Below are 13,738 nucleotides of genomic sequence, written 5' to 3'. Positions count from 1 at the left end.
GTAGAGATGATAAAATTGGGGTTATGTGTTCATATTTTCTTGTCCTGGTAAGAACTCTGGCAGCTGTATTTTGGACCAACTGTAGCCTATCTATTAAAGATGCAGGACAACCCCCTAGTAACAATAGTTACAAACGTCCAGTCTGGAGGTCTTTTAAATTCTAAGGACTGCAAAAAATTCTAACTAAAGCATTTTTACAAAGTATTATATCTCCAGACATAAACCCTAGTGAATAGAGGTATCAGTAAGCAGTATGGAGGTGCTAGGAAGGAATAAAAGGTCTTGCGACCTGAAAGTGACGTTACTAGTGAGCACCACAAACTGGAACTCCGGAGGAATACGCTGACAGTACCCCTCCCTCCACGGGGCGTCTCACGACATCCCACCTGGCAGGACAGGGTGCTCACGATTGCCAGAACCCTCCCAGTCAACCAGGTACTTTAGTCCTCTCCCAGAATGAAGAATGATCCTCGGCACAGAGGAGGCGAAGTCCCGTCTCCAGCTCCTGGATGAGCCATTCCGTCTGCCCATTAGAGGGGTTAAACCCCAAGGATAGGCTAATGGAGACACCTAAGAGCTGGTAAAATTCCCTCCAAAACTTGGAGGTAAACTTTGGTCCTCTGTCTGAGACTAAGTTCCAGGGAATGCCTTGGAGTCGGAAAACATGGAGGAGGACAAGGCCAATTCTTTGGCTGAGGGAAGTTTGGTCAGGGGAACAAAATGGGAGAGCTTAGAAAAGAGATCGACCACAGAGAGAATAGTGGAGTAGCCATCGGAAAGAGGGAGACCGGTGACAAAATCTAACGAGGTATGTGACATTGGTCGGCAAGGAATCAGCACGGGCTGAAGGAGACTGGATGGGAGAGATCGAGAGCGCTTGTCTGTTAGCCCGGTTCTGCTTGTACACACTACACCCTGACTCCCTACTTTTTACACAGGGCGAACACATCGGCAATACATCTTAAACCTAGAATAATCGCTCGATATACGTTTTGATATCGCTACATCCTATTTATTTGTTTTCCCAGCGTCCACCCCTAGCCGGCTAGCATAACTAGCCTGTTAGCCAGAGTATCGCTAGTACACCTTTTCACACCAATTATCTCTGTTGTACTTGCTATAAAACATCATGTCGGATACGTCTCTGCCTTTGAGTGCAGGTGAGAACACGTTCGAGCTGCACTCGGTGGAACTGGAGCTGGAGGCCGTGGAGAAGCAGATCCGCGACCTACCGGTGAAGCAGGCCGAGCTGCGGGAGCGGAAAGCTGCGCTGGAAGCTCCCCGGTCGGCCGCTCACCTGTCTCAGGTAAACTCCCGGCATGTAATTACTACTCCCTCCACCTCTACTCTGTTTCTCTGTCCAGGCCCAACGCACCCAGGAAGTGGCCTGGCCATGGGCAGTTCACTCCGGCGCCAGGGCACTGCGGATCTTGGGTGCAGCAGCGGAGGACACGTGCCGGGTCCCGGTCGAGGACCTCTCCCCCTCCACAACCGCCGGTCTTCGAGATCCCCACCCGGAACTGCTTTGCCCCACTTCGCGAGATTAGAGATAAAACGCGTGCACCTTGGTATAATAGTCATACTCACACCCTCAAGAGAGAGACCAGTAACCTCGAGTGAAACTGGAGAAAAACTAAATTAGAGGTTTTTAGAATTGCATATAAGGAAAGTATGTCTAACTATAGACAGGCTCTAAAAGCTGCCAGGGCTGAGCACCTGAGCAAACTCATAGAAAATAACCAGAACAATCCCAGGTTTTTATTTAGCACAGTGGCTAGATTAACAAAACACCAGAAATCTGAACACACTATTCCATCACAGTTCAGTGAGGATTTTATGAGATTCTTCACTGATAAAATCGAAAGTATCAGGAATAAAATAGGTGACGCTCAACATATGAGAGCAACTAGTGACCCAGTCTCACCTAAGGCTCTAGACACACAACTACATTGCTTTGCAAGTACAGGACAGGAAGAGTTAGATAAGCTTATTACTAGAGCTAAATCAACAACTTGTTCACTAGACCCCATTCCAACTAAATTACTGAAAGAAGTGTTAAATAAAGCTGGTGAGCCTCTTCTCTATATTATTAACTCCTCGCTATCTTTAGGTTACTTCCCTAAGTCTTTCAAGTTGGCAGTTATTAGGCCACTCATCAAAAAACCTAATTTAGATCCAAATGAACTATCAAATTACAGACCTATTTCACACCTTCTGTTTATGTCTAAAATACTTGAAAAGGTTGTGTCTGTTCAACTGATCTCCTTACAGGAGAACAATATCCTCAAAGAGTTTCAGTCAGGTTTCAGGCCCCACCACACCATTCTTAGCTTCGGACCAAGACTGTATGTCACTATCAGTTCTACTTGACCTTAGTGCAGCATTTGACACTATAGATCACAACATTCTCCTAGATCATTTACAAAATTACACAGGTATTCATGGACAAGCTTTAAGAAGTTGGTTTAGATCCTACCTATCTGACCGATACCATTTTGTAGAATTAGACGGTGAACCCTCCAGTTTACTACCAGTTAATCATGGGGTTCCTCAAGGATCAGTTCTAGGACCTCTGCTTTTCTCGATATACATGCTTCCATTAGGGAACATTATTAGAAGACATGGGATTAGTTTCCACTGCTATGCTGACGATGAAATAACTAAATTGTCCAAATTAACTCAATGCTTTAGAGAGATAAAAGACTGGATGAGCTGCAATTTTCTGTTGTTAAACTCTGATAAGACAGAAATACTCCTTATAGGTCCAAAAACCAGTACACAGAAACTCACAATTTAACTTCCAATTAGAGGGATGTACTGTTACTAGTAACTCAACAGTGAAAGACCTGGGTGTTATATTAGACAGCAACTTGTCCTTTGAAAATCATGTCGCCCATACCACAAAAACAGCCTTCGTTCACCTTAGAAATATTGTCAAGCTGAGAAACATCCTGTCTGTATCTGATGCAGAGAAGCTAGTTTACGCTTTCATGACCTCTAGACTGGACTATTGTAATGCGTTTCTAGGTGGTTGTCCTGCACCTTTAATAAATAGGCTACAGTTAGTCCAAAATGCAGCTGCCAGAGTTCTCACTAGGACAAGAAAGTATGATCATATAACCCCAATTTTATCATCTCTACACTGGCTACCTGTTAAGTTTAGAATCGACTACAAATTCCTGCTACTTACGTACAAGGCTCTTAACGGTTTAGCTCCCACGTCTTCTAACACGTTACGATCCTTCACGCTCTCTGAGATCACAAAACTCAGGGTCTTCTGGTAGTTCCCAGAATATCTAAGTCTACTAAAGATGGTAGAGCGTTTCTCTAAACTCTGGAATAGTCTTCCTGATAGTGTTTGGGGCTCAGACACACTTTCCCAGTTTAAATGTAGATTAAAACAGGCGTACACATAACACATCCCATTATATTGTGCACTATTACACTAGACTTGCACATTTTTAGGAACAGCAGATATGTTAATCCCTCTGCACTGCTCTTCTCTTTTTCTACCCATACCGAGACACCCAGACATTGTACCAGCTCCGATCGTCTTCCGTGCGATGAAGTTTTTGGACCTCCCCTGAGATGAGAATCCTGATCTCTACATCTACAGATCTACCAGCTCCAGTTGGACTCTGTGATACTAAGAGGAGATCTGAACGCCATGTGATCCCTACACCAATACAACACCTGTCTGACTGTATATTTGTAGTCACACCATCTAGTGTCACCCATATGAGGATGGGTTCCCCTTTGAGTCTGGTTCCTCTCAAGGTTTCTTCCTTTACCATCTAAGGGAGTTTTTCCTTGCCACTGCTGCCTGAGTCACCTCAGACTTGCTCATTGGGGATAAATACATATACATACATACATACATACATACATACATACATACATACATACATACACACTGTGAACAATATATATTTTGAATTTTTATTATATTAATTCTTTATACTACTCATTATGTTTATCTTCTGTTCTATGTTTATGTTCTGTAAAGCTGCTTTGAGACAATGTCCATCGTAAAATGCGCCATACAAATAAACTTGAATTGAATTGAATTGTGTTGAGCCCATACTGGACAGGCAGCAACAAATCCCAAATGTCCCATCTGAGTGAGGGCCACCAGAACCGTTGCTGGAGAACCGAGAATCCGAGGGTGACAGAAAAGTCGGGAATTGTGACACCACAGGAGAACTTGGGACCAGAGCTGATCTGGAACATAGAGTTTGCCATCCAGACAGTCAGTAGGAAAAGGCAGGTTAGAACTCTTCTCTCTATCCCCAGTTAAAGGGCCAGAATAGCGACTGAGTGAGGAAGAATGTGTTCAGCGACGGCCTCGACGGGATCAGGGGAGAACTGACGAGAGAGCGCATCTGGCTTCTCGTTCTTTGTTCCCGGCCGGTAGGACAGCGCTGAGTTGAACCTCCCAAAGAAGAGGGCCCAACGAGCCAGTGGGGGTTTCAGCCTCTTGGCTGTCTTTCCAGGTTCTTGTGGTCTGTCCAGACCAGAAAAGATTGTTCAGCCTCCTCCAAACAGTGATGCCATTCCTCCAGGGCAAGTTTGACAGCCAGTAATTCACATTCGCCAATGGTGTAGTTCCATTCGGACGGGGAGAGACAACGAGAAAAGAATGCACAAGGGTGAAGTTTATTGTCCTTGGGGTCCTCCTGAGCCCTAATACCGGTATCTGATGCATCAACCTCCACCACAAATTGTCGAATGGAATCCGGCGAGGCGAGGAAGGGGGCAGAGGTGAAGAGCTGCTTAAGTTGTTTGAAGGCTTGAGGTCTCCAAGAGTAGGGTTGAATGGGGGAAGTTAGCTGGTGCAGGGGTGCTGCGACTGAACTGTAGCCCCGGATGAATCGTCGATAAAAGTTGGCAAATCCCAACAACTGCTGCACATTTTTCAGCTTTCATGTGTAATTGGTTCTGTAAGAGCCTCTGAAGCACCACACAGACATGACAAGTGTGTTCCTCAGGCGTGCTGGAAAAGATGAGGATATCATCCATTTCATTTCTAGCGCTTATCCGAACTACCTCGGGTCACGGGGAGCCTGTGCCTATCTCAGGCGTCATCGGGCATCAAGGCAGGATACACCCTGAACGGAGTGCCAACCCATCGCAGGGCACACACACACTATCATTCACTCACGCAATCACACACTACGGACAATTTTCCAGAGATGCCAATCAACCTACCATGCATGTCTTTGGACCGGGGGAGGAAACCGGAGTACCCGGAGGAAACCCCCGAGGCACGGGGAGAACATGCAAACTCCACACACACAAGGTGGAGGCGGGAATCAAACCCCCAACCCTGGAGGTGTGAGGCGAACGTTTTAACCACTAAGCCACCATGGACAAGTGGTATAGGTCACAATGGGGGGGTTGGTGGAGTGCCCGGCAGGAGGTCGATGGCACAGTCATAAGGTCTATGAGGTGGCGGGGAGGTAGCACAAGCTCTACTGAACACTTGGCCCAGATCAGGGTACTCAGCAGGCAGCAGAGAGATGTCAGATGGAGGGTCATCCTTGACCTGTACTGGACAGGATGTTAAGGTGGTCAGGCAGTGCACCTGGCAGTAAACCCCCCAACCAAGGACCCGGCCACTGGACCACACACACATGTCACTCCTTCTCCGCTGAGGACAGGAGGCGACGTCCAATCTCCATGGGTTGGGGAGATGGCAGTGAGTATGATCTGCTAGGTTCTGAGCGGGGCTTGACAAACGGGGTTCTGGGAGGCAAGTATGATTTGCCAGGTTCTGAGCAGGGCTTGACATATGGGGTTCTGGGAAGCCAGGAGCGGGTTGGGTGATCAATCCTGGTTGCCAGACAAATCAGGTCATCAAGCTCGTAGGGAAGTTCTCATGCAGCTAATTCATCCTTCAACTGGGGAGCTAGGCCTCGGTAGAAGGCATCATAGAGAGCCATGGTGTTCCACCCACTGTCCCCTGCAGCCATGCGGAAGTCCACAGCATACTCAGCCACGGAACGGGACCCCTGGGATGACTCAAACAAGGCTCGAGTGGCGTCCATCTTAGGTAGAGTGGAGTCAAAAACCTTGTGAACCTTGTGAAAGGCATAAAATGAAAAACAGATAAACAACTGATGCTCCCATTCTGCTGTAGCCCAGATCTTGGCCTTTCCGGATAACAAGGAGATCACGTACGCTACCTTAGACCGATCTGAAGGGAGGGAGGAGGGTCGGAGCTCGAAAATCACTGAGCACTGCATCAGAAACGCACAGGAAAGTCCCGCCTCCCTGGAGAAATGCTCGGGGTGAGGTAGATGTGGCTCCTGAATGGTGTTTTGGTTCTGCCCAACCACGGGTAGGGGAGACTGAACTGGTAGGGGATGTCTGTGCATTGGTGAGCATGATCATGCACCGAATGAGTTTGTTAGTGGAGGAGGCTATGTCCTTGAGTTAGCGCTCATGCGAGATGGGACTGTAACTCCTGAGATCCTGCTGGGTTCATTGTTGGTCGGATGATACTATCAGTGAGCAGTATGGGGGTGCTAGGGAGGAACCCAAATGCAGGACAATATCCAAAAAAGAAAATTTAATGAATAATATGATAACAATCCAACATAGGACACAGTTCAGGTGTGAGTCACACAGGCAGAAAACAAAGAAAGAGGCATAAGCAGGGCAAAGTCTCAGAACAAACCTCATTGCAGATAAACGGTAGCACAGATGACAATAGTCCACAGGTGCCAGTCTTTAATCCACGGACTTTACAGTGCATAAACAGGAAATAATCCACACATGGGCAATGATAACCCACGGGGGGAAAAAGAAATAGCAAAAATCATGACAAAAAACACAAAAATACAATCCTACCCACAGGAAAATCGCCAGAGCACGAAAACCGGAACAAAGCACTGGCAGCAGAGTGTACAAAGATTGCGACGTAACAGGAGAGAGACTATCCAGCGAAAGCCTAGCATGAACGGTGTGCTTAAATAGCGCTGCCGGGAATAAAAGGTCTGGCCACCGGAGTTCCAGCAGATAAATAGAACAGGTCTCACCATGGTCGACCAAAGATGTTGAGTGCTCATGGTCAGCATCATATCCAGAGGTTCATTCATTCATTCATCTTCTACCACTTATCCGAACTACCTCGGGTCACGGGGAGCCTGTGCCTATCTCAGGCGTCATCGGGCATCAAGGCAGGATACACCCTGGACGGAGTGCCAACCCATCGCAGGGCACACACACACTCTCATTCACTCACGCAATCACACATTAGGGACAATTTTCCAGATGCCAATCAACCTACCATGCATGTCTTTGGACCGGGGGAGAAAACCGGAGTACCCGGAGGAAACCCCCAAGGCACGGGGAGAACATGCAAACTCCACACACACAAGGTGGAGGCGGGAATCGAACCCCGACCCTGGAGGTGTGAGGCGAACGTGCTAACCACTAAGCCACCGTGCCCCCCATATCCAGAGGTTGTGTTTGGGAAATAGACATATAAATGCTGCCAGCATTGCTGCAAAGGTCGAATGGGTGGGGGGTCAGCCTGTCAGTGCTCAGACCATACGCCGCACACTGCATCAAATTGGTCATCCCAGAAGGAAGCCTCTCTAAAGATGATGCACAAGAAATCCTGCAAACAGTTTGCTGAAGTCAAGCATGGATAACTGGAACTATGTCCTGTGGTCTGATGAGACCAAGATAAACTTATTTGGTTCAGATGGTGTCAAGAGTGTGTGGCGGCAACCGAGTGAGGTGTACAAATACAAGTGTGTCTTGCCTACAGTCAAGCATGGTGGTGGGACTGTCATGGTCTGGGGCTGCATGAGTGCTGCTGGCACTGGGGAGCTACAGTTCAATGAGGGAACCATGAATGCCAACATGTACTGTTTACATACTGAAGCAGAGAATGATCCCCTCCCTTCAGAGACTGGGCCGCAGGGCAGTATTCCAACATGATAACGACCCCAAACACACCTCCATGATGACCACTGCCTTGTTAAAGAAGCTGAGGGTACAGGTGATGGACTGGCCAATCATGTCTTCAGACCTAAACCTGTTGAGCATCTGTGGGGCATCCTCAAACGTAAGGTGGAGGAGAACAAGGTCTCTAATGTCCACCAGCTCAGTGATGTTGTCATGAAGGAGTGGAAGAGGACTCCATTGGCAACCTGTGATGCTCTGGTAAACTCCATGCCCAAGAGGGTTAAGGCAGTGCTTTAAAATAATTGTGATCACACAAAATATTGACACATTTGGCCCAATTTGGACATTTTCACCTAAGGGTGTACTCACTTTTGTGGCCAGCAGTTTAGAGATTAAAGGCTTTGTGTTGAGTTATTTTGAGGGGACAGCAAATTTACACTGTTATACAAACTGTAGACTCACTATTTTACATTGTAAAACAGTGTCAGTTCTTCAGTGTTGTCACATGAAAAGATATAATAAAATATTTACAAAAATGTGAGGGGTGTACTCACTTCTGTCAGATATTCTGTGTGTGTGTGTTTGTGTGTGTGTGTTTTCCCAAGTTCCCAAATTACATCAGATGTCCAGCTACACAAACCCATATTTGGCGCATTTACCATTTACATTTATGGCTGTTTTAGTGCCCCATAGTGGTCATAACAAGTAACTACAGTTCCTAAAATTATTATCAAAGGCACATCTTCTTTATATTTATAAAGATCTGGAGTTTATTCTTCTGATTGTATACATGGAGAATCAATGATCAATGCCTTGAAGACTTAAAAAAAAGAACAAACATGAAAAAATGGGAATGAGCCTGAAAAATCCCAGAAAGCTTTATTATGGATTACATATTCATTAATGACAGCAAGTTGTCAAGTCCTCAGTATTTGTACAGTCAGGGACTCGTGTGTGTTCAAATGTATTGATTATTTGTTAAAAAATACTATCTTCCAATGAAAACAACCCATATTTACTCATATCTCTTAATACTTGTAATGAAAGGTCGTGAGACGGAGGATCCATTTGCATGCTTTTTAATGCAAGCTTGATGTACAACAGGCTTAGGTCAGGCTGGAGGTCGGGGCAGGCGGCAGACAATCATAGAACAGAGCAAAATCAAAACAGAGTCAAAAACCAGGAATACACAGACAGACAAACGCTCAGACCGATAGCAGAGGCAAATCGAGACTTTGCAGTGAAAGGGAGTTCATGCTTTATAGGAAGCAGATGATTGAGAGCAGGTGGTGGTGTAATCATGACAGAAGCAGTGGTTTGTGGGAGATGTAGTGTGGAAACTGCTAGAACTAGAGCTGCTAGATCTGGTGGTGGTCGGGAGACGAGGCAGGGGCTTCATTCATAACAATACTATAACAGGTTATTAATAATTTAATATTTCTGAGCTACACTTACACATTTTACAAATTTATTAAATTCTGTAAAAATTCTGATTAAAGCATTATTACCATTTTTACAAAGTTTTACATTTCCTGACGTAATTATATTTCCAGACATAAACCCCAGTGAATAGAGGCTTTATAGAACCTTCAGACATTCTACTACAATAATTTCAGAAATCAGAAAACTTTTATATAAATCAGAACTTTAATTTAATTTCCGTTATAAGTTACTGATGATCCTAGAAAACAATTGATGGTTAAATAGGAAAAGTTCATAGAGTTTAAAATTATTAAAACACCACAAACCCATTATTTTTTTCGATCACACAACCTCACAGTTGATTCTGATTTACACAAAACATCCCAGTAGAGCCAGAACCCAGCGTATAGAGGCTGAGTAAATGTGGTGTGGACTCTGTGGAGGAGCTTCATGGTGTCAGAGACGCTGTAGAAGGACAGAGTTCCTGCCCTGTGATCCACATACACTCCTATTCTGGTGAATGATGGAACTCTGAGTTCAGTCTTAATGTTGTTGTTATAGAAGAAGAGAGAAGAAGGAGAACATTCCAGACTCCAGGACTGATTGTTGCCTCCAAACCAGCACTCAATACCCCGACCTTTCCTGCTGATGTCTTTATATGAGACTGATATTAACACATATCTCTGACTGCTCCACTCCACCTCCCAGTAACAGCGTCCACACACTCTCTCCTTACACAGCACCTGACTGTAGGAGTCAAATCTCTCTGGATGATCAGAGTATTGCTGCATCGTCTCACTGTACGTAACTGCTCTGTTCTCCTCAGACAGAATGAGGTGATGATTTACTGTGTTGGGATCCAGAGTCAGATCACAGAAATCTAAACATATGAAAAATATGAAGATGGAACATCAACCACAGGATATATAGATGTGGAGAGTGTGTGTGTGTGTGTTATAGACTTACATTTTAGAAACTCTTGTCTGCTCTTTGGTTCTGAAAGTAAAATCTGAATGTCCTCAACTGTTGAGACAGAAATAAAATGTCCTTATGTTAAAAACCCATAAAATCAAACAACTGTTTAAATCATTGTGTGTGTATTTTAGAAGTGTGTGTAGATCAGGTGTCACACTTCAGTGATAAAGCACCAGAGTGCAGTTTCTCACTCATCAATGATCAATTCATCATGAAGACTTGAATCAATCGAGTGTTAAAACTCTAAACTGTACAGTGCTTTTGTGCTCAGGAACAAAGTCTGACACCTGAACATTTCTGTCACAGAGTAAGAAAAGACTTAAAGTAGCAGGAACACATCCTCTTACCATGTTCAGGGATTTTGATGAATTCCTCCTGACAGATTTCCTCGAGTCTCTTTTTCAGATCAGAGATAGATTTCCTCACTCTCTGAAATGAGAGATGTTGATTGAAAGTGATGCTGGATGAATCCTCACAGAGATCAGTCTGAAAATCTGGTCTATTGTATGGAAGAGATTGACGACCAGAGACTAAAGCCTGCAAACAGAAATTAGACATGAAATTAGAAGAATAAATTAAAGTTACTTTTAGTTTAAGTTGCAATTACTTTTTTGTACAACCTCAAATCTTAAAGCTCATTGTTTCTATATAAAAAATGTTTTGAAGTGGAAACATTTTAGAAACCTAAGAACCATCATTTATCCACTAGAACACATAACTTGGAAATGTGGATGTCATTTACCTTGATTTCCTGGAGGAAATGGATGTGATCGTGTGTGTGTGAAAGCTTCTCCAGCTCAGTGACTCTCCTCTGAAGATCATCAATCTCCTGCTCTAGTTGCTCAAGGAGTCGTTCAGCTCGACTCAGTTCAGCCTTCTCCTGAGCTCTGATCATCTCCGTCACATCTGAGCGCTTTTTCTCCATGGAGCTGATCAGCTCAGTAAAGATCCTCTCATTGTCCCCCACTGCTATCTTTGCACTGAGCTGTTAGGAGACACACAACACATGAAGGTCCATTTAAAGCTCATCTCTCATTCTCTCTCTTACTGGGACTCTAAATGACTCCATGTTGTCCATGTTGTGTGTGTTTCTAGGAGCAGCTCTGTCTCTGCTCACTGCTCACCCTTATAGTGTTCACAGCCTGTTTCAGCTCCTGCACCTTCTTCTGCTTCTCCTGGAGTCTCTGCTGGAATTTCAGCTGCTCTTCCTGTAGCTCATTCTGAGGACACATAGTTTTTAGGTTAATTTTTTAATTTCACTTCCTCCTGCATTTGATACTTCTGTATACATGAGTTCACACCCTCACAGATTCTGTGTACTGTCTATACAACAACTCTCTCTCTCTCTCTCTCTCTCTCTCTCTCTCTCTCTCTCTCTCTTTCTATAGGAATGTTCTCTTACCTGTTTGATGGGTTTCTGACTAATGCTGAACAAAAATAAATTCAACAGTCTCTTAATGACATTAAGTTATATTTAAATAAGTTTTATCTTGATTTAAAAATAATTTTGATAAATACATAAATGTGATTTTCTTACCTGTTTTTCAGTTCTTTCTGCTGCAGCTGTGACTGTTTCATGTCCTCTGTGTTTATCCATCATACACAGATAACAGATGAAGCTTTGGTCAGAACGACAGAAGATCTCCAGCACTTTATCATGTTCAGAGCAGATCTTCTCTTGTAGATTTCCAGAAGCTTCGACTAACTTGTGCTTTTTCCATGAAGGAACTTGATAGTGAGGTTTGAGATGAGTTTCACAAAATGAGGCCTGACAAACCAGACAGGACTTGACGGCTTTGTGTTTTCTCCCGGTGCAGAAATCACACTCCACATCTCCAGGTCCAGTGTAACAGTGATCAGGAGAAGAAGCTTGGACTTCAGTCTTCTTCAGTTTCTCCACCACTTCAGCCAGCATGTTGTTTCTGCATAGAATAGGCCTTGGTGTGAAAGTGTCTCTGCACTGAGGACAGCTGTAGACATCCTTCTGATCCTCCTGATCCAAGCAGCCATTAATACACACCTTACAGAAACTGTGACCACAGGGGAGAGTCACCGGATCCTTCAGGAGATCCAGACACACTGGACAGATGAATTGATCCTGATCTACTGAAACACTCGCCTCAGCCATTTTATCGAACTCACACAGTGACAGAATACATGAGAGGGAAACTTTCGTTTTCTCTGGAACGAGGAATGGTTCCTCATTCCATTAGGTATATGGAAGTGCAGCAGAAAAGCTTCAAATAAGTTTGAATAAGATTTAATTAAATAATTCTTTACATTATTACCAGTCAAATCATTCAAGGAGGGTTTTTATGTAAATCATCTTTAATAATTAATTATTACAGTCTTAATGGATATATGTGTATCATCACAACACAGTAGTTGAAATAAATTTTAGAATAACCTGATAAAAGAAGAAAGACAGGGAGAGTCCAAGAGTTACGTTCAAACTGTTACAACACCCCAAGCTCCCAGCCACCAGAGGGAACCCTCACAGGTTCACTGAGTTTCACCTTCGGTTGTCACTTCCGGGCTCACAGATTTATAAACCACGCTCATGCCACAATGTACCGTGAAGTACTGTCAGTTTGTTTTGCATACTAAGCCACTTGTTATGCTCTAGTGTTGCTTTTCTGTGTTTTGACCATTGCCTGTGAATTTTGGATTTTGCGCTGTCTTTGCCGTCTCAGACTTTTCTTTGTTCTTGTTCTCCCTCACCCATGCCTACTCTGGCCTCACACCTTTTCATTCCCATAGTCACAAGATTCATCGGTCGTCCCATCCATCGACAACTAGTTCCACTATAGTGGCAAAGTCTAGGAAAGTGCCCACGTCTGCCTCCAATGGGCAGTCCACTGCCAGCACCCAGAGGCCAACTGCAGGAGGTGCCGCCATCCACCATATCAACCAGGGCAAATGGTATGGCTATCCATAAGAAAGCTTCGCCTGAGACTACATTACCACATAACTTAAACGTTATTCAAAGCCCACTTCAAGCTGGCCCACACCAGTAACTCCACCTAACTGGTCCACACATCCCCCTGATGAAGTCATGAGTTGTATAGCCCTTTATATTTCTGTTCTAAAATTCTTCTTTAAACGGTGGATTGAGACCTTTACCCCTGCCCTCTGGAGGTTCTTGGTGATGTCATTGACTGTTTTTTGTTTTTTTCATTACAACTCTCACAATGTTTTGGCCATCTGTTGATCAGTTCTTCCTTTATCAGGACATCCCAAATTGTTATACAGCATAGATAATAGCAGTATTTACTGTTAAAAACACTGCACAGTGTGGCGCTCTTCACACAGATGTGTGTAGGGAATCAAAATGGGTGACAGCAAAGTCCATGTCACATGAAAACAACCCACATTTTACTTAACACTAAAACAGTTTATCAATAATTTTATATTTCTGAGCAAT

The 13,738-nt window shown here is 44.2% G+C and overlaps 1 protein-coding gene across 1 annotated transcript; it reads right to left on the bottom strand.

The window, feature by feature from the left end:
• Positions 1–9,650: 9,650 nt before the first annotated feature.
• Positions 9,651–12,475, bottom strand: LOC132855063 (tripartite motif-containing protein 16-like). Its single transcript, XM_060883784.1, has 6 exons — positions 11,852–12,475; positions 11,439–11,534; positions 11,057–11,299; positions 10,662–10,851; positions 10,306–10,362; positions 9,651–10,219 (listed from the first exon to the last, which is right to left on the bottom strand). The coding sequence occupies exons 1-6, from the start codon at positions 12,440–12,442 to the stop codon at positions 9,669–9,671; spliced, it is 1,728 nt and encodes a 575-aa protein (XP_060739767.1). The 5' UTR covers positions 12,443–12,475; the 3' UTR covers positions 9,651–9,668.
• Positions 12,476–13,738: the final 1,263 nt, after the last annotated feature.

The sequence above is a fragment of the Tachysurus vachellii genome, chromosome 12 (assembly GCF_030014155.1).
Source record: "Tachysurus vachellii isolate PV-2020 chromosome 12, HZAU_Pvac_v1, whole genome shotgun sequence".
Lineage (NCBI taxonomy): Eukaryota > Metazoa > Chordata > Actinopteri > Siluriformes > Bagridae > Tachysurus > Tachysurus vachellii.
This window is presented reverse-complemented; position numbering and strand designations above follow the sequence as displayed.